Below are 21,642 nucleotides of genomic sequence, written 5' to 3' on the forward strand. Positions count from 1 at the left end.
AATTTTACATTTCTGTTAAAATGAAACAATTTTATTAAAATTAAATCATACATTGCATTTTTATGCATCACGGTCAACAATGCTGCCATCTACTGATAGAAATACGAATGTACGAATAAGAAGCTAATTATGCATAGCCTACCTACTCTGCGCTCTAATTTTCAAAATTTGAATTTTCACAGTAATTTACAAAAATCTATTCCTAACATCCTCGCAGTTGGGGACATTTCTGTTTAGAAAAGCTAATACATTTGTCTTTACCTGTTTCTGCTTACACTGGTTTCAACAGTAACACTGGAATTTATCAGACGACAGTACATAATGGAACTAGTCTACCTGATATAGTCTACTATTGGACCGTCCTGACTGACATTTGTGTAAAGATGCTAATTTGCAAAGTGCTAATTTCTTCTTCCTCTGCTGCTCCAGTCGGTGGGAGGTGGTCAAGACTTCAGTCTGCGCATGCGCGCAGGGCAGCGTTTATCTTGCTCTAGCAGAAGACTCGACGCTGTCAAGGAAACGCGCACGCTGGGCGCATCTTTCCGAGATTTACAAACAACTGAACCTGTCTCGCGTACCGTTATTCACATCAGCCGTTGCAGATAATAACCGTTGAGCGATGCATGCGATGTAACAATACAGAGTGAGAGAAACACACGGACCGAAATCAGAGAGACGCCGCTCCAGTGTTTGATATATACAGGTAAACGGTCTTTTAATCGGTTTTGCATCTCTCATGGGCTTGGACAAAGCTGAGCTGCTAACGCTAACATCGCGCGCAAGTGCTCTGTTTTGATCCCATAAAAAGGCTGTGATGTGTTTGTTATGCGTGTTATGGCTGTGATGAGGATTAATGTGGTATCGTGAAAATATTCGTAATATGGAGTGTGCATTTTATTATTATTTGCTTTGGCGAGAAATCATGTGGTACGAACAAATAAAATGTCGAGTCAGTTGAGGCTGGTGACTTTATTAGGAACTGCGACATAATACATCCATATTTGTAAGTTTACATAATTTATCATAGGTCGGTCTAGCATGCCTAAGGGCTTGAGGTGTCCAGTATGTATGTATGTGTGTAATATATGTTATTTATATATATATATAACTATGGTAATTATAAACAAAAATATTGGGTAATCTTCATGTTGTTTGTTTCTATTCTGTCCACCAAAGTCTGTCCATGTTTTCAAATATTTATTCTCTCAGTTTCCAGACTCCTCAATCTCAATTTTGACTAAAAGTAAATGTTAGACCCTGCACTTTGAGCTCTTTACCAACATTTGTAGCCTATGTATGTTTAACAACATTATAACTATATGCCAGGTGCCTTTCTTATGAGGCTAAATATTTGGTTGGCATCATTTCTGAATAAAAATCTAAAAAATAATTTAAAATTTTTATATACATTTTAAAACCGTTATGTTCATGTCAGAACATCTCCAGGTCCCAAAAAATGCCTCAGACCCCAAAGGGTTAATAATGTCAGTTTTATCATGTTAGCCAGAGTAAATGTTTGGTGTCCACTTTCCAGCTTGCTTACCAACTTTGAAACGTCCCATTTGATTGTGACGGTATCAGCTCTTTGATGTCGCTAACCATGAGCCGGGATGGATCTGTTTACTTAAACTTTAGCATTGATGTCAGTTCTGTTAATATACTGTATGGACATGTTTACAAGTCTTTAACGTAGAGTCCAAGTCAAGTCTCAACTAAAGTCTCAGTTAGCGTACTGTCTGTATTTGTACAGCAGGCCACCTCTCCCCTTTGTTGTGTTTGTGTGCAAATGTCTTTGTGTGCAATGCCTGTGCAGAAGTGCTGTTTGCTGCTATTTTGCCTTTGCCTTTTGTTATCCTACACCAAAAAAAAGAAAAAAAAGAAAATGCAAGCATGGCCTGTCTATTGAGCCTATCGAAAAGGGATTTCCAGGTCATACTACATATCAGGATATCAGGATACTAGACAGCTGGACTAAACCAGGGCCTCTCTCATTTTCTCTTTTTTATTCACTTTAGTTGACAACATGAGTAGGTGCTTCTTTGAGTCATTTGGTTCCGGTTTTGTCAACAAACCCAATAACGTACACATACACACACACACACACACACACATACACAGTCTGTTTTACCAGCATGCTTACTCAGCAATATCAGGCAGCAATAGGGCATGATCAATGATGCGTTGTCGCAGTTACTTTACATGGGTGTCACGGTGGTCATCATCGATGTAGTGAATCAATCCACTGCTGTACAATGTCATCAATCTCAGACTGGTGTGTCTGGATGTAGGCTTGCTGTGGTAGTCAGTGTTACACGGTGTTCAGCCACAAACCGATTACTTGCCCACTGTGGCACCACTGTCATTTTGATTTTTTTTATAGAAATAAAAACCAATTAGTTCAGTTGGACAACGGATGCTACAATTAGGCTCTAAACTGAAAGCGTCTGCTCTACTCTATACAGCATGAGCTGCAGAGTCGCAGCACAGTGCAGCAGGAGTCACATTTCAAAGCTGTAGGTCGGAGTAATTTGTGTGCCAGAAGGAGGCGTGCTGAAAGGTGAATTGCTACAACAATGATAAAGACCTTTCTCCACGTCCCTACCTTTCGGCACGCCCCAACCTTCGTCACGCCCATTACTTTAACCTGCAGACACCCACAGTTGGAGACATGACTGACAAGATGATGATGGAGAATTTGGTGCACAACATCCTGTCATAGACAAATACAGTTGCAAGAAAAAGTATGTGAACCACTTGCAGAATCTGCGAAAATGTGCAAAATTTTAACAAAATAAGAGAGATCATACAAAATGTTATTTTTTATTTAGTACTGTCCTGAGTAAGATATTTTACATAAAAGATGTTTACATATAATCCATAAGACAAAAAATAGCTGTTTTTATTAAAATGACCCAGTTCAAAAGTGAACAGGATGAAGGGGTCCAAATTTTTCTTATTTTACTTGAATATAAAAAACAGTCGTAGATCATCGAGGTAACCACACACAGTATTAAGAATCAGTGGTTCACATACTTATGAATGGGGTTATTTTAATAAATTATTTTTTTTTTTTTTAGTCTTGTGGATTATATGTAAATATCTTTTATGTAAAATATCTTACTCAGGACAGTACTAAATAAAAAATAACATGCATTTTGTGTTATCTCCCTTATTTTGTTAAAATTATTAACATTTTCACAGATTCTGCAAGTGGTTCACATACTTTTTCTTGCAACTGTATCTTATCTTGTAAAATGTGCGGTCGGTACCGGCGCTCCCTATACACAGAGTATGTGTAATCGTGAATTTGAACACGAAAGTGCAAGTGAAAAACCAAGCACACATTCAAAAGCGATTTCAATACCCCACATATTGATAGCAGTTCCCTGATGCCCGCAAATTATAGGCCTACAGAGTACGCGTGATCACAAATTCAAACGCAAAAGTGAAAAGCGAGCGAATGGCCGATTAGTCGTCCAGCATCCAAGTACTTGGCTATTGAAAACACAAAATTTATTTTAAAAATTAACTGTCAGCATGCTAACCACTTTTGTAACAAAGCTGTTAAAAAATGCTGTCTTCAGCAATACATTTCAAGACAGTTGTTGTCTTTTGTCAAATTGCATGCTGTGAACAATGTTCCTGTGTTTATGCAGCTTGTTGTTTGTTTGTTTTTTGTTTTTTTTGTTTTTTTTTATCTATTATATTGGAATGAGAAATTACGAGGTCTCCAAAGAAATGAAAAGAAACACGTGCATGGATGAACTGTTCACAACAACATGAACAATTTAAAAAAAAATAGATGAAATTGCATTAATTTTCATTTCATTTTGACTTTAAATTTTTGTTTGACTATTAAACTGAAGTAATCATTCTTTTGAGTCCTCTTCGGGCTGAAGGTTTCGCCCATCTCTATTCTGCCCACAGCCTTATTTCACTCTCCAGTTAGCCCACCGCCTTTTCTCCAAACACCCCAGTTTCTTTTTCCTGTTAGCCTGCCCCATTTACACAGATGAAGGACCCATCCATATCCTAATAAATCTACTGGAACTTCAGACAAAGCAGGTCTCAGATCATAGATCTACACTCAAAGCACTTGCTCCAGGGAGTGACCCCTTTTGCTCCAGGCCTTATTCAGCCAGGGGTTCGTGCATGGGGTATCCAGCTAGGTCACATGGTGTCCTGGCTGATTTGTTCCAATTGTGCTGAATGCAGCACATTTAATTGTGTGTGACGGAGTGAGAAGAGTTCATGGGGGAGAGACAGAGAGGGAGCGTGTTGCTAACCCTCAAGCCCATCCCAGTTTAACACATGTACTCTTATTTATTGCTAAAGTTTGGGCTTTAGGGACCCATATCTTTTTTTTCATCTAACATTACAGCTGTATATTGTAATTCGCAACATCAAAGAATCTTCTTTATTTGCAAAAGGCATATCTGATGCCTTCAAAATCAGATCCACAAGAGCTGGTACACATGATGAGGACAAAGCTTTTGATTCATTGATATGTAGTCTGTCTGGACTCTGGAGCAAGATTATATCATTAACTAAATCTATTAAAACATTTTAATTTGTTTGTTAATTGAAATAAAATATAAATATTAGATGAAACCTTAAACTAAATAAATTAGAAATGTTGCTTGTCAACTAACTGAAATAAGTGTAAGTTTAAACACTTCAGTTATTAACTGGAAATAAATAAATAAATAAATAAAACTGAAATAAAAATAAATTAAACCTAAATGGTAATATTTAAAAAATAAAAAAATAATAAAAAATGTGACAAAAGCACAAAGTTACTTAAAATGAAACTAACACAAAAAAGTGAATTCAACATATAATAAAAACAATAATAGTTGGCCTAAATAAATAAAATAAAAATAATACTAGTCTAAAGTCATTGACCTTGAGGGGGATAATGTACAGTTTGCTCTCTTTCTGTCTGTCTAACTGTCTTGTCTGTCAAAGTGTTTGGCTTCTGTTCTTCTCTCTTTTTTTGATCAAGCAACAATCAGAGGGCATGAAAAGAAACCATGGCAACACTTCCTCTCAGTCTGCAGTAATGACACTCTTGTTCTGTGTTCCGAACAGCTCAGAATATTTTGGATGAGGGAACAAAATGTGATCGTATTTCCTTACAGGTTTTTTTGTTTGTTTTTTTGGTTAAGGGTTGATTAGCATGGCTCCTTGAGAGCCCACAGATTTGATCCTGACATTAAAGAGGTAAAGGGAAGCCAGTGGAAAAGGGGGGCAGGGGGGAGATCAGGGCCTCTGGAATTTGAGCAGCACAAACACACATCTGCTCATCAGATCGACCTGCAAATGCAGCTCTGCTGTTTGTGCTCCTAGATTTGATATTTAAAACATCATTTCCTCCTGAAAAAATGTTGAGAGAAGAGAAAGGAAGTAAGCAGAGATGACTCTGATGTTGGAGGATATTTGTCAGTTTTGAGTGTATGGTCACAAAGTAAAAGATATCAGATATAAGTGATAATTTTGATCTTTATACAGTAGAATTACAGTAATGTTTGCTTGTCAGTGTCTCAAACATTCAAAATTTGAAAAATTTTAAAAGGGTAAATGTAAACAAAGTTTTGAGGTATAAAATATTTTAGGTTTGAAAGCAAGTCAGTGATAATTATTAAAGGGTTCACCCAAAAATGAACATTCTGTCATTAATTACTCACCCTCATGTTGTTCCAAACCTATAAGACCTTCGTTCATCTTCAGAACACAAATTAAGATATTTTTGATGAAATCCAAGAGCTCTCTGACTCCTCCATAGACAGCAATTTAATTACCACTGTCAAGGCCCAGAAAGGTACTAAAGACATCATTAAAATAATAGTCCACATGACTACAGCGGTTCAACCTTAATTTTATGAAGCGATGGGAATACTTTTGGTATTGTGGGCAAAAACAGAACAAAAATAACGACTTTATTCAACAATCTCTTTTCTTCTGTCAGTCTCCTATGCTGTTGACATGGTAAGCACAGTGCAGCGCTTCCGTGTTTGCGTTCAAACGCCGGCTCAGTATTGGCCGATGCTGTTCACGTGAGCAGCATGTCAACTGCGTAGGAGGCTGACAGGGAAGAGAAGGGATCTTGAGGGTGAGTAATTAATCACAGATTGTTCATTTTTTGGGTGAACTAACCCTTTGAATTCCCTGTAAAGTAAATTCTGAGAATTGTTTCTAAACACATTATAAATGTTACAAATGTATTGCTGAAACACATTACAAAGAACTGTGAACTATGTAGTACTGAATTGTGGAGTTAGACCGTTAAACAGTTTTTCATCAATTCTGTGTTCAGGATTTTTTTGGGCGGGGCTAAAACGGTGGCTCGATTACACATTGGAGCCACCAAGCATGACCCCGTCTCTAGCTATAATAAATGTCGGTGACGCACTAGGGCCACAGAGCTTGGCCCCGCCTCTAACACTACAGTGGCTCGCCCGCTCAATCACGAGTTATTGTTATTACCGTTAGTTACTACAGCCTACATTTTGCTAGCTATGCCTTCGTCACACAAATGCATATTACCTGGTTGCAATAATATACAAAACAGCTCAGTCTCCTTAATTAAATTTCCTAAAAATGATGATATGAAGAAAAGGTGGATTCATTTGTGAAGAGCCATCTTGATGTAGAGCTGACAGTCACCACTAACACCCGCCTCTGCAGTGATAATTTAACACCGGATAGTTTTACAAACTTTCATCAGAGACAGCTGGGATTCACTGATAATCCACTGTTATTGGTAAATGGGGCTGAACTGACTATCTCCCGCCTCGGCATTCATCATCCCGGCCTTCATCCTCCGATCTCGTGGTGCCGACATCTGGTGCCACAGTCAGCAATACGTGCCCACCAATGAGTGTAAGTTGCCTTGTGTGCTTGTTATAATTAGTAGGTAGTCCACAGTAACTCTACTAAATTTTGCAACCCTCTAATGTGATTCTTTTGTTTATATGCATCAGTATGTTTGACTCATTAGACTAGTAAGTTGAGAGAGACGGCAGCTCTCGCAAGTAAGCGTGGTTACAACGCAGACAGCGGACATGCCCCCAGCGTTTGAGAGCAGAGAATACTGCTTATTTTTTTTTCAAGATTTTCATAACTTATTTCATTTACTTGGCTTTTTTTTTTTTTTCTTTTTTTTTCATTCAAATTTGGCTGGGTGGTTCATAACACATTTTTCTGTGGTGTGACAAACTCAGAAGACATATTTTAATATTGCTTTACAGGGACTTTTGTTTAGGTTTGTAGATAATTGTCAGTGGGTATAGTCATTGCTGTACATTTGCTATAAAAATCTGCCTATATGCTTTATGATTCAAAGGTTTGAGAAATTAGTGCTTTTATTCTGCAAAGATAAATTAGCGTTGTCAAAAATAAAGATTTTTCGATATGTATCAATATTGAAATATCTGAAACAGTTCCAATACTCATTTTCCACAGCATTGATACACCGAAATCAGCTGGGCATTCTCGTTCTCTTCTATTTTTTCTGACAGAGTTGACATACTTGCCTTCTCTCACTCACTCGATTCATTCGCTCTGGGTGAATAGTGTTGTTGTTACAGTGCCTGAATTTCAGCACGGGATTGTGGGTATTGTGAGTACCAAATTGAGTTCTTTTATTCACCTAAAAAAACAGTTATGTCTAGGGCAGGGTATTAGAGGTGAATGTTTATTTTGCGCTGTTACTAGTAAAGCAGAAGAGATGATCCGGTTAACGTGCACTTTGCTTGATTTTGATTGGTGCCAATTTTTGGAGGATTTAAAGGATGCTCACTTTAGAATTAAAATTTACTTATAATTTACTCGCTCCCATGTCATCCAAGATGTTTATGTCTTTCTTTCTTCACTTGAAAAGAAATTAAGGTTTTTGAGGAAAACATTTCAGGATTTTTCTCCAAATAGTGGACTTCAACAGGGATCAACAGGATGAAGGTCCAAATTGCAATTTCAGTGCAGCTTCAAAGGGCTCTGCATGATTCCACCCGAGGAATAAGGTTCTTATCTAGCGAAACGATCTGTCATTTTGTAAAAAAAAAAAAAAAAAAAAAAAAAAATGTATGTACTTTTTAACCACAAATGCTCGTCTTGTGCTGCTCTGCGATGTGCCATGCATTACGTAATCACGTTTGAAAGGTCACATGTGATGTAGGCAGAAGTACCGCACAAGTGTTTACAAAGCGAACGTGCAAAGACTAAGGCAAAGGGCCTCTACAAAAAAAGGTAGAACAATGATGTCGGACGATTTTTGAAGTTGGAGGAGAAAATGAGATGGAGTTTTTCACCCTACAACGGTCTGCCTATGTCACGCGTGACCTTTCCAACATGATTATGTAATGCGTGGCACATCGCAGAGTAGTGCAAGACGAGCATTTGTGGTCAAAAAGTAAGTTGTTTTAGAATATCACCTATGGTTTCGCTAAATAAGACCCTTATTCCTCATCTGGGATCTTGTAGAGCCTTTTGAAGCTGCATTGAAACTGCAATTTGGACCTTCAACCCGTTGGTCTCCATTGAAGTCCACTATATGGAGAAAAATCATGGAATGTTTTCCTCAAAAACCATAATTTCTTTTTGACTGAAGAAAGAAAGACATAAACATCTTGGATGACATGGGGGTGAGTAAATTATCAGGAAATTTTAATTCTGAAGTGAACTACTCCTTTAAAATCGAGAAATGAATGGTTTTTTTTTTTTTTTTTTTTTTTTTTTTTTTTATACATAGCCCTAGTTATGCATTTAAGTGAACGTAAACAGTTGAGAAAGAAAGCGCATGTGTACCAGTTATTAGATCCGTGCATTCAGTGACAGCAGTCTAATAAACATGCTGCAGTCTGTCATTAGTGTTAATCAAAGAACAAAAGAAAAAGATAAAAATCACTCACTGCTCTTGACTGAATAACTTTTGTAACTTTAATTGTAAAGATTAATCTGTATTGAATTTTTACAATGAAGACTATCCAGTGTTATTTTACATTAAATTACTTAAATTAATTCTGTAGTATTTCTTACCTGAATACTACTGTTAGACCTACCTGAAAAATCTTAAAGCACTGTTTATTTCAGTTGTATCTTTAATCTATTGTATTTATTTGCACATCATTTGTAACTAGTTTATTTATTTATATTTTATTACTGACTGTTTAATTGTCTTATGTAAATTGAATTCAGAGTTTGAAATCAAGCTTCCTTGTGCTGTGTGTAAGCTATTGCAACAAAATTACCCCACTGTAAAAAACGCAAATACATTTGAGTGAGCAAACATTTATGCGAGATGATTGTAATTCTGTCAATGTTTATATGTGAATAAAACCTAAATTAAAATCTAAGCACCATATCAAGCGATCATGGCTCTTCGTAAGATTTGGATTAAACTGCTTGATTCATTTGGATTACTGTCACAATGTCTCATAATTTTTGAAGCTTGAAAATATTGATTGCATAGAATTTCAATGGATAGGGAAATGATTATGAGTTATTAAAATATCTGCATGGCAGCTTATATGGCAGTTTTTCCCCATGATATCAGAAATGGTATCGAATATTGATATTTTTCAAGGTATCGTATTAAAGTTAGAATTTACAGTATTGTGACAACATTTAATTGATCAAAAGTCACAGTAAAGTCATTTATGATGTTACAAAATATTTCTTTCAGATAAATTCTATTCTTTTGAACTTTCTATTCATAAAGTAACCCCGAAAAAATAAATCTTTGTTTCCGCAAAAATATTAAGCATTGCAACTGTTTTAAATTGATAATAGGAATGTTTCTTGATCACCTAGCATATTGTAATGACTTCTGAAGGATCATGTGACACTGAAGACTGGTGTAATGGCTGCTGAATATTCACCTTTGTTTAAAGTTATAATAATTTACAAGTTTTTCTAATCCAATAAATGCAGCCGCAGATGGATTGCATTAGATTGGAATCTATTAAGAGAATGAACTTCAGTGTTTGTGACTAATGATATAGTGTGTGTGATATTTTGCAAGCAGTCCACAGGCACTTGGCTCACAGTGAGAGATGAGTGTTTGATAGCATTACATTGACTTTTAAACACATGCCTGTAGAGAGGGAGAGCTGGGCCTTTAATTCCATTATAAATGCCGTCTGTTTCACACAGAGCAGATGCTCATGCACACACACAAACTTATTAAATGACACTGATGCACATCAAAAACAACATGCATCCACAAAAGCGGGTAGTTCTGTCTTTAATATCAAGCAAACAGAGACTACACGCTCACAGACTCGGACTCCTGCTGCTGTACTCTTAACAGCTCCTAATCAGATGATTGTGAATGAGTGTTTAGCATTGGTTAATGAGATGAACCTCATATGCTGATGGCTCTTAATATTCATATCACATATTACATATTACTGCTTTACATCCCCCTACACACATAACAGCAACTCAGGAATTCACTCTGCTGCTCTCCCTGGGGTCCCTGACCCCCTCCTGCTGTCAGAAAGAGATGGGGAAATTCAGACATGCTTAGGTATAATCTTTACGAGAGTGGGTGGGGCTCTTCTGCATTTCTGACATCTTGTTGAGATGTATAGAAGGGATTCTCTCTGCACCATTTTCACTCTTCTCCCTCTCTCATTCTGTCTCTCTCTAATTCAGTCCTTTCTCAGAAGCCATTTCAGTGTTGTTTCCATGGCAACATCACCAAGGCCCCTCCTGGCAAGGTGGCACACTTTTTGGTTCTCTCTTTCTTTCATTCATTGCTTTTCTTTCTCTCTGTGTGTGCTTCCTATAATTTTCATCATTCTCACCATCACATGTTTCGACAGTTTGTGTCTAAAGGTTCAAGTCAGTTGTTTTTTAATATTATGATATTATACTATTGGCAACTAGCTGAAATAAAATAAGTTTACGTTTTTTTGTATTTTATTTCAATTAACATTTATTTTATTTCAAGTAACAATTTTTTTTATGGTTTTGGTTTTAGTTAATATATAAAAACACTGAATGACATGCAAAGAGAAGATAGTGAGAGAATGGGAACAGTCTGACTCTGTAATTTAATTTTTTCTGAATTGAAAGTTTCTCACTATTACACTTAACCAGGCACAACACAACAAAGTGTCATTTGATAAATTCTTTCTTCCATTTTAATCAAGTTTCTTTTTTTTCTTAACCAGTTGCGACGACTAAAAAAATGTATCGCTTGGTTTCAGTTTTTGCAGGATTGTGACCGTTCTACCCACAGTGAAATATTTTTGGTCCAAAATCCACTTAATTGTATTTTACTAAACATTAGATATGTTCTGATTGGCTGAGATTGTGTTAAGTTGTGCAGCAATTTCAATTGAAACTTGACAAATCATGGCAGGTTAGGTTGTGTTGATGTTAGTATCAGTGACTGTGTTTAAACTCTTAGAGATCTGCCTATCTAAACAGCATTGTTGTGAATCATGGATGTGTTGTGAGTCAGCAGCAAACAAAAACTGTTTTGGTAGGTAGCATTCCTGTAGCTCAACTGCTAGAGCAGGGCACTAGCAATGCCAAGGTCATGGATTTGATTCCCAGGGACATACTGATAAAATGTGTCTGCTGAATGTAAATGTAGATAGGGAGCTCACAAGGTTTTTGGAGACAGCCATGATGAACTGTTCAGCTTCTGAGTATTTTGCAGTCTGATGTGTCCTTTCATTCCTCTAAAACATATAGACACATAGATTTACATACAATACATACAATTTTTTTTCAATTTCAAATTAGCATGACTGTGTGTAACAATGTTGCCAAAGAATTAACATATTATATATAAATGGAAAAACAAACCAAAAACACATGTATAGATCATGTCATATGTAAATAAATTAAATAAATATTATATATATATTAAATAAATAAATAAAATCCATCTAAATTGGTGAATAAATAAAGCGGGACTCTATAAAGAGTTAACGTGTCTAAAATTGAATGGCTAACACTTATTTTGCAGCAGTGTTGTCATCTTAAAGTATGAAGGACATTTTCTCAGTATCATAAGTTCAATGAATGATGGAATTAATGAATTCAAATCTGGGGAGAAATGTTTCTTTTACATTGTGATATTTAGGACAGATGAGTAGAAAATGTATCTCGTCCTCTATTACTATTTGCTGTAGATCACAGTGTCTACAGATCATCTGCTTTCTCTATCTGTCCATGTTTGTTTACATCTTCCTTTCTCTATTTCTAAATCATGGTCACTTAATCTGTATTTGGAGAGGATTTGTCTTTCATTAAATCGTTTAATTAATAGATACTTTGCCAATTTAGTGGTTCTATTTAGGGTTGAGTAACATTGGAGTTTATTTTGGAGGTTAAAATGTGTTTTTAGTTATTCATCATTATCTTTCTTTCTTTCTCACAGTATTGCCAAAGCAGTGGCCATTACATAAACAATGACCAAATAATGATTATACAAACCCGATTCCAGAAAAGTTGGAACACTGTATAAATTGTGAATAAAAAAAGGAATGCAATGATGTGGAAGTTTCAAATTTCAATATTTTATTCAGAATACAACATAGATGACATATCAAATGTTTAAACTGAGAAAATGTATCATTTTAAGGGAAAAATAAGTTGATTTTAAATTTCATGGCATCAACACATCTCAAAAAAGTTGGGACAAGGCCATGTTTACCACTGTGTGGCATCCCCTCTTCTTTTTATAACAGTCTGCAAACGTCTGGGGACTGAGGAGACAAGTTGCTCAAGCTTAGGAATAGGAATGTTGTCCCATTCTTGTCTAATACAGGCTTCTAGTTGCTCAACTGTCTTAGGTCTTCTTTGTCGCATCTTCCTCTTTATGATGCGCCAAATGTTTTCTATGGGTGAAAGAACTGGACTGCAGGCTGGCCATTTCAGTACCCGGATCCTTCTTCTACGCAGCCATGATGTTGTAATTGATGCAGTATGCGGTCTGGCATTGTCATGTTGGAAAATGCAATGGATATACCTTTCAGCATTGATTGTGCCTTTCCAGATGTGTAAGCTGCCCATGCCACACGCACTCATGCAACCCCATACCATCAGAGATGCAGGCTTCTGAACTGAGCGCTGATAACAACTTGGGTTGTCCTTGTCCTCTTTAGTCCGGATGACATGGCGTCCCAGTTTTCCAAAAAGAACTTCAAATTTTGATTCGTCTGACCACAGAACAGTTTTCCACTTTGCCACAGTCCATTTTAAATGAGCCTTGGCCCAGAGAAAACGCTTGCGCTTCTGGATCATGTTTAGATATGGCTTCTTTTTTGACCTATAGAGTTTTAGCCGGCAACGGCGAATGGCACGGTGGATTGTGTTCACCGACAATGTTTTCTGGAAGTATTCCTGAGCCCATGTTGTGATTTCCATTACAGTAGCATTCCTGTATGTGATGCAGTGCCATCTAAGGGCCCGAAGATCACGGGCATCCAGTATGGTTTTCCGGCCTTGACCCTTACGCACAGAGATTGTTCCAGATTCTCTGAATCTTTGGATGATATTATGCACTGTAGATGATGATAACTTCAAACTCTTTGCAATTTTTCTCTGAGAAACTCCTTTCTGATATTGCTCCACTATTTTTCGCCACAGCATTGGGGGAATTGGTAATCCTCTGCCCATCTTGACTTCTGAGAGACACTGCCACTCTGAGAGGCTCTTTTTATACCCAGTCATGTTGCCAATTGACTTAATATGTTGCAAATTGGTCCTCCAGCTGTTCCTTATATGTACATTTAACTTTTCCGGCCTCTTATTGCTACCTGTCCCAACTTTTTTGGAATGTGTAGCTCTCATGAAATCCAAAATGAACCAATATTTGGCATGACATTTCAAAATGTCTCACTTTCAACATTTGATATGTTATCTATATTCTATTGTGAATAAAATATAAGTTTATGAGATTTGTAAATTATTGCATTACTTTTTTATTCACAATTTGTACAGCGTCCCAACTTTTTTGGAATCGGGTTTGTATAATGCATAAACAAAATAAGAATAAACATATATATATATATATATATATATATATAAAGAAATAACAACAACAATAAAGAATAAGACAATGTTAAAAAAAAAAAAAAAAAACTGTACATACATTAAGAATATTTCTGATTCTAGTTTTGTCCACTGGCTGCTGACTCTCTTAGATTGTGGCAAGCTGTTACGTATTTTGCTGCTGTTGCAATCAATTTGGAGTTTTCTCTCAAAATATGATTTATTTTTTCTGTATTTGAAGATGCCATAAAATTTGGTTCTAGTAGTTGAAATTTAGTGAAATAATCCAATCGAATGTTGAGATAGTGATCACAGTGCAGCAGGAAGTGTTCCTCTGTCTCCGCCTCTCTCTGAGAGCACAGTGAACACAGTCTCTGCTCTCGCGGCTGCCATCTCTGTCTGTGCCATCCTCTCTCTACAGCTAGGCTATGATCACTCAGCCTATATCTGGTTAGGGTCTTTCTAACTTTGTTCTTTAACACAGCTCAGATATTCTGCTGGTTTGTAGTCTCTTTTTAGCTGTAAAGAGTTGCATCTTCTTTTGTAATTTAGTGGCATTTTTCCAATAGTTGATGTAATTTTGTTTTTGTAACTGAACAATTTGTTTGGGCCGGATTGTGCTGTGTAGGTTTGGCTGTAGTTTCTTGCTCTCTTGCGCTCTTGATCAGGTTCTGCTCTTGACGCTGCAGAGCTTCTGCCTGGTATGAGCTCGGATCACTGCATTTAAGGTGCTGGTAGAATTTCAGAGCTCTTTTTTGGATGGTTATCAATAAAGGGTATTGTCCTAATTCAGCTCTGCATGAGTTGTTTGGTGTCGCTCTGTTTACTTTTAAGATGCTTTTGCAAATTTGAGTATGCAGAGTTTCAATTTCTTCTTTTTCCCATTTTGAAAAATCTTGGGTTTTTAAGGGTCCCCATACCTCACTGCCATATAGAGCAATTGGTTCAATTATTGCTTTTAGGATTTTCAGCCAGGTTTGAATTGGAATTTCATGTCAAATTGTATTTTTAATCATGTAGAAGACTCTCTCATTGCTTTTGCTCTCAGTTCTTTCACAGCCTCTCTCTCTCTCTCTCTCTCTCTCTCTCTCTCTCTCTCTCTCTCTCTCTCTCTCTCTCTCTCTCTCTCTCTCTCTCTCTCTCTCTCTCTCTCTCTCTCCATTAACCCATCCTTTTATTACTTACACTTCACACAGTCCTGCTGAGCGCTCGAGGGAGTGAGGATTACAGCCCTGTGTCTCTATGGTCTCACTCATCTCTACTGCTTTATTCATGAGCAAACTCAGAGAAGACAGACTGAAAGAGAGTGTGAATATTTCAGTGCAGTGTTATCTGTTATTGAACTGGTGTGTAATTGTTATGATGGTGTGTGTGTATAAAAGAGATCAGGGCAGCAATTGATGATCAGCCAAGCAAAATTCTCCATTATTTTTACATTTTAATAAACAGTGACAGATAATTCAAAACTCCTTCCATTGACATAAATTATACTGGTCTACTGCGTTTCTCTAATTAATAAACATTACCACAGTAAAGGATGCTAATAGGGATTAGAGGTGAAGAATAGGGGAGAAAATACAATTTAATGTGTCCCTGTGGAGATAGACTAGGAGTGAGGATATGGGAAGAGAAACAAGAGATTTCAGGTGTATTCCAGTGGAATAATTCATGGGGTGTTCATTAATTTGGATGACCAGATCACTATACTGCAGTGTCTGCTTCACATTGTAAGAGCAGAATCAAATGGGGGGAAAAAAAGAACTCAACCTCTGTGATTGGTAAGACTAAAAGAGCTCTAGATGTTGGCCACGTACAAACTATAAAGTTTCAGGAGGGACAACCGCATTTAAATACAGGAGTGAATCCCCATAAATTATTGTTCCATGTGTATACAGAACATGACTCGCTCCCGAAATTGCAATGATTGACAGCATGAGAGTGTGTAACCACAGCAAAGTTATGTTTTGTTTCTGTTTGTAAGGCTGCTTCGCAGAGCGTGGAGCTTATTATAACTGTTTTTGTGCTTGTTGTTTGGGTTTGGTTCATAAAATGATGAAGTTTATGGTGATTTTAAAGTGGGCAGGTGTGGATTTATCTCGGTTTATTATGGGCTTGTTCTTGCTTTATCTAGCAAGATCTGGTAACACAAATGATTCAAAGCTCAAACTACTTTCCCTGTGGTTTTCTTGCTCCATGCACATACAGGCGAGAGACACATCTCTAATGCACATTTAAATACGTCAATAACAACTAGTTGTTCAGTTCGGTTCAGTACACACTGTGTACAATTTCTGTAAATATGGTTGTCACTACCTGCATTTTTCAGGAGTTTATACGGTTGTAGAATGTGGTTGTCACCAGTGTTGAGGAAAGTTAAAAGTAATCCATTACAATATTGCATTACTCCATAATAAAACTTCTTACTTTTAACTTTTTACTATCAACTTTTTCTTTTTATAGAAAATATGTTGCGTTATTTTTTCTCACCTGGGCTGGGCTTGCTTGTTTGCTTTTTAATAACAAAAAAAGTTGTTTTTTTGGCAATTGTAAAGGCCCTTTCACACCAAAAGGGAAATGTATAAGCCTCAGGAAATGCAAATTCACGTCTGTACAGTAGAGGGCGCAGCTCATACAAACCTTCCAGCTGTGCGGCCATTCTGGATTGCAGAAGAATAGGACGTAGGAGAAGAAAGATCAACAAAAAAAAAGAAACATAGAAACACAAATGTGATTTTAGGCTAACTAAAGTAGTTTTTGCTTTGTATGATTGAATTGGATCATCGAAGGTCAGCAGCAAAGACTGGCCGATTCGATATGTTGAATCAGCGTCAGAGCTCGTCGGTCAGTCGGGCCATCTGCTTATTCTGATTGGCTGCTCAGCTACTGCCACCTGTTGGTACAGAAAAGCATTGCTTCTTTCGCAGGCGCAGAACAGACGTGCTACTTGGCCATTGGCTGTCGAGCGTCGGTTTAGTGTTTCAGGGCAACTTTAGACCCGGACGCTTCCGACGTGTACATTTTGTACATTTACAATAAATGGCAAATGGAATGTAATGGATGCGAAAATAACAAACTATATAAGGTGAATCCAATACTAAATCAAGGACTTAATTGTTATTATTTTAAAAAGGATACGACCAGGTTGTGTATACAGGATGTTGAATTGGTCACTCAAGACTCATTCACTCATATTTATTGAAAGGGTACGAGAAACCGGTTTGTGAACTCCAAGGGAAGGCTAAGAAGTGCTTCCCCTTTAAAAACACATTAATTTCCTTGTTCAATTTACGTGTAGTCACAACCTACACAGCCCAGCATAAACACGTAGGGCTGCACGATTTATCACATTTTTATCGCATGCGATTTGGCAAAGGCTGCGATTATTTTATGTGCAGCTTGTCAGAGCTGTACGGCTCTGTGATCAGTAGTAAATGCTTCTTCATCTGAAAGCCAGAGGGCACAGAAACCGCAAATATGCCCTGCTGCCGAAGTAGAACACGCATCATTCCAGGAAATCCCATACTATCACTGTAACTGAATAAACAGAAGATTGAAACGTTTTGATTGATTAATAAACACATGACTGCCTTATTCTGTGTAAGAAGCCACATCATCTCACAGAAGGACGCTCAACTGTCGTTATGAAGTGAGTTTGGAGTAAAAACGTTATTAAATGTTGTCTTTTGTTCGACAACATGTTAATAAATGCTTCTCATGTTTGATGCGTGTTGCTTTTTCAAATGCACATTATCCATGGGTTTCATGTGACGTCACTGTTTTATCGCTGCCATTTTTGTGTCCGACCTGTTTCAGTCTATGGTCGCTGCAGCTACAACTACCAGAGGAAGATCAATGAAACACTCCCAGAAAGTTCACAACAAGGTTACAATATGCCTGGGATATGTGGTCCTGTTAGCTGTTTTAACAGTCATCAGCGAAACCCCGAACTACAATTTTATTCGATCCCAAAGGAGTTAGATCGGCGGAATTGTTTGTAATGATCGGCCCTATCGGTCGAGTTTACATGTATTAAAATGGGGTCAGATTAAACTGTGTAAGCTTTGAGTGTTTAAAAAGATGAGACAGACAACAGAAATCAATAAATAAGGTGTATTTACAATAATCACAAGGAACTTAAAACAACACAATAAAACTAGAAAAACTTAGGCTGTTTAAAAGCGTGGAGTCCATTCGCACCATACCCTAAAACAGTCCATAAGAATCTTGGCGTGATGTAAGTCCCAATGTGAAAGTGTCCACCAGTGTATATACAAAGTCCACGGAAGTGTTAATCCAAGTGAAGATGATGTGGGGTGCTGGAAAGGTAAATCCATGAAACAACTCCGCAATCCAGTTTGTGGTCTTTCATTAATGACCCTGTTTGTTTGCCATGCTGCCTCCTTTATGCTGGCTTACTTCCTTATTCCTGTCATGTGATCAGTCACATGACAGGCAGACCCAGACTCATTTAAAAACATACACACATTAAATAGATAAGAGGAATAAAATGGACTAAAAAACATGTAAACCAATTAAAATTCTATTATACATAAAATCATTGTAATAAATAGAGCAGTAAAACATGTAGTTTATGTGACAGTGTCACATGGTGACTTTAATCAGAAGGGACCACACCACCACTGGCAGCCAAACAGCAATGCACAACATTAATAACTTTTGGGACTGTCATTTACATAACATTATAATGAGAACACTATTGTAATAAAACGTTGTGAATTCTCTGTGTTGTTGTTTCAGCGTGTTGTTGTGGGAAGTGCGCGTCTACTGGAGTTAAACATTCTGATTAGCACAAGCACAACTCAGTTCAAGCTTCACTTCACTGCATTTGCGTCATTTTGTGCAGATAAAAGTCGTAATATTAAATTTATGTAATAGCCTATAAATATCTGATTAATCTCATATAGGATGCGTTTCGTTGAGGTTAATAACCTGCAGAGTTTTATTCTACTGATGATCATCTTGCTCTCAAACAGCAATGCAAAACATTGATAACTATGATTGGGGGCTGTCTTATTCATAACATTATAATTGTACACACTATTGTAATAAAACGTTGTGAATTCTTTGGGCTTAGTTGCTGTGTTTGAGTGTTGTTACAGGAAGAACGTATCCACAATAGCTATTATTCTGACTACGTAGTTCAAGTTCATCTGTGCATGATTTTGTGCAGTTGTAATATTATTATTATTATTATTATTATTATTATTATTATTATTTTTATTTTGTATAAATATCTGAATTATCTTATATAGGATGTGTTCCGTTGAGTTAATTAACCTTCTAGCTTCAGTTTATGGGTATTCATTCTCTTCAGCTTTAGCGTGCGTATGCAGCTCTAACAGAAATGATGTTATTACAAAGAGTCATTAAAGATGTTTACTATTACTGTAATATTAAAAAAAACATTCAGAAACATTCAAAAACATTACAGTAGAACACACATGATGATTTTTAACTCCAACCGTTGCGGTCTGTCAGTCGTATAATGCATGTCAATGGGAACTTCGTCTATAAGAGTAAAAAAAAAAACAAGCACAGACAAATCCCAAAGTAAACCCTGTGGCTCGTGACGACACATTGATGTCCTAAGACATGAAACGATCGGTTTGTGCGAGAAACCAAACAGTATTTGTATCATTTTTTTTACCTCTAACACACCACTATGTCCAACTGCCTTGAGCATCCGGTGTGTGAGGTCTGAAAACACGCTCTGATGACGGAAGTGATCTCTCACGCTTATACTTCTCAGAAAGTTCTGTTATAATAAATGAAGCTGTCTGCATAATGAATCTCTTATTTACATAATGTCTACACTTTGTTTATTATGAGAGGATTTGCGAGCATGCAGAGTCCATTCCACTCACCGCTTAAAACGCCGGAGTTTTTGTTCAGTGATAACGTAAACACCTCTGATTTGCCATTGCGAAATCAACAGATACTGTATGTATGTAATTGGCTACATTGCATGAGTAGACTGATATGCCGCTCTTGGTTGGGGTGGGTTTTGGTACTTAGTAGAAGGAAGGAAAGTTAATTTAGATTTCAAATAACTAATCGGGTGATAACTTTTTGTCAAGTGAAATAATTCCAAATGAATGTCCAAAAAAATAAATAAATAAATAAAATTAAAAACTAAATCCCTCTCTTTCTTGCCGCCCTGACTGTGCTGCCACTGTAGGCCTATAGGCACGCGCTGGCCCTGCCTCTAGGTGACACAATGTGAGTTCCCATTTTAAAAGGGAACGGTAACATTGTAAATTATTATTACAATATTATTACATTTTTCAGTTTTAAAATGCAAGTTATCCCTGTGATGGGTAGGCTTTATATATATATATATATATATAATATGTATGTGTGTGTGGATATACAGTGCGTTAATTTTCTGATAATTTTTTTTCATATTTTCCAGGCACATCTTCCCAATGTCAAACCACATTAATCTTAATAACTACTGTTAATTTTGTACTGTTTTGTATAGGCTTTACAGACAGACAGATTGAGAGTGACTCTTGAAGGATCAGCACCACATCCTCTGGTACCACTGTTTGAAGAATTCATCTTCCAGAATCTGGCAGTAAGTTTTGGGAGTTCATTTTTAGTTCATCTCCTACCCTGAAGTCCGTTTTGCAGAGATGGACTACAAATAAACTCCCAAAAACTCCCAAAAAGATTCTGGAAGATAAATTCATCAAACAGTCACTCTCAATCTGTCTGTCTATAAAGCCTATAAAGATTCTTATTAAGTGGTGGTCATTTTTTAGGATTCTTTACATAACCAAAGTCTCTGAGATCCTAACACCTTGCAGTTCTGGAGACTCCAGGTAGGTTGCAGTTCTGGAAAATGGTGGCGCTGAAGACTAAAGGGTTCCTGATGGTTTCACACTTAATTCTTCACCTTAATTCTTAAAGGCTTTTTTCATTTCCAGCCTTCATGAACAATTATATATAACTTATAAATGATTAAATATAAAATTAATAGTAGTTATTAAGATTAATGTGGTTTGGAATTGGTAAGATGTGCCTGGGGAAAAAAAATATGATCAGAAAATCAAGGTGTCTAATAAGGTGTGAGTACTCAGTTTAAATGGATGTTTATTTTATAGCTCTGGAAATGACTCATAATTTTTCATTTGGTCTTTGAGTTCATTAGGTGGTTTATTTGTGTCTTAACAGGTCTCCCTTTTTCTCTTTCACTGCAGTAGTCAGTCATGCCGCTAGTGAAGAGGAGCATCGAGCCCAAGCACCTGTGTCGAGGAGCTCTGCCTGATGGAGTGCCCAGTGAGCTGGAGTGTGTCACCAACAGCACCCTAGCGGCCATCATCAAACAACTGGGAAGCTTGAGTGGGTGGCACCCTGCTTTTCTTTTCTCTCTTAATGAATTGTTTGTTCTTTTATATAATAATGTTATCTGTTGAAATAAGTCTCATTTGGTTTTCTCACAATATTGGAGGCTCTCATCCTACTGAAAAGACCAACAGTCTGGTCTTTTTATACTGGGCTATGTTTCTTTATACAGTTTAATTTTTTTTTTTTTTTTTTTTTTTTTTTTTTTTTTGAGCAGTCAGGGGAACAGTCATTCAACCAGACTGCCATTATAGTCAAGTC

The 21,642-nt window shown here is 36.9% G+C and overlaps 1 protein-coding gene across 3 annotated transcripts in view; it reads left to right on the forward strand.

The window, feature by feature from the left end:
- The first annotated feature begins 438 nt into the window (after nucleotides 1-438).
- zgc:109889 (uncharacterized protein LOC553542 homolog) overlaps nucleotides 439-21,642 on the forward strand; it is a 36,809-nt gene continuing 15,605 nt past the window's right edge. The window contains exons 1-2 of one of the 3 annotated variants that reach the window (XM_051900729.1): nucleotides 439-703; nucleotides 21,237-21,378. In XM_051900729.1, coding sequence (XP_051756689.1) covers nucleotides 21,246-21,378 — 133 coding nt within the window. In that variant the 5' untranslated portion in view covers nucleotides 439-703; nucleotides 21,237-21,245. Of the gene's footprint in view, nucleotides 704-14,442; nucleotides 14,464-21,236; nucleotides 21,379-21,642 lie in introns of those variants that run through there. The other 2 variants (XM_051900731.1, XM_051900730.1) reach the window with 2 other exon arrangements.

This window comes from Ctenopharyngodon idella, chromosome 7 (genome assembly GCF_019924925.1).
Source record: "Ctenopharyngodon idella isolate HZGC_01 chromosome 7, HZGC01, whole genome shotgun sequence".
NCBI lineage: Eukaryota > Metazoa > Chordata > Actinopteri > Cypriniformes > Xenocyprididae > Ctenopharyngodon > Ctenopharyngodon idella.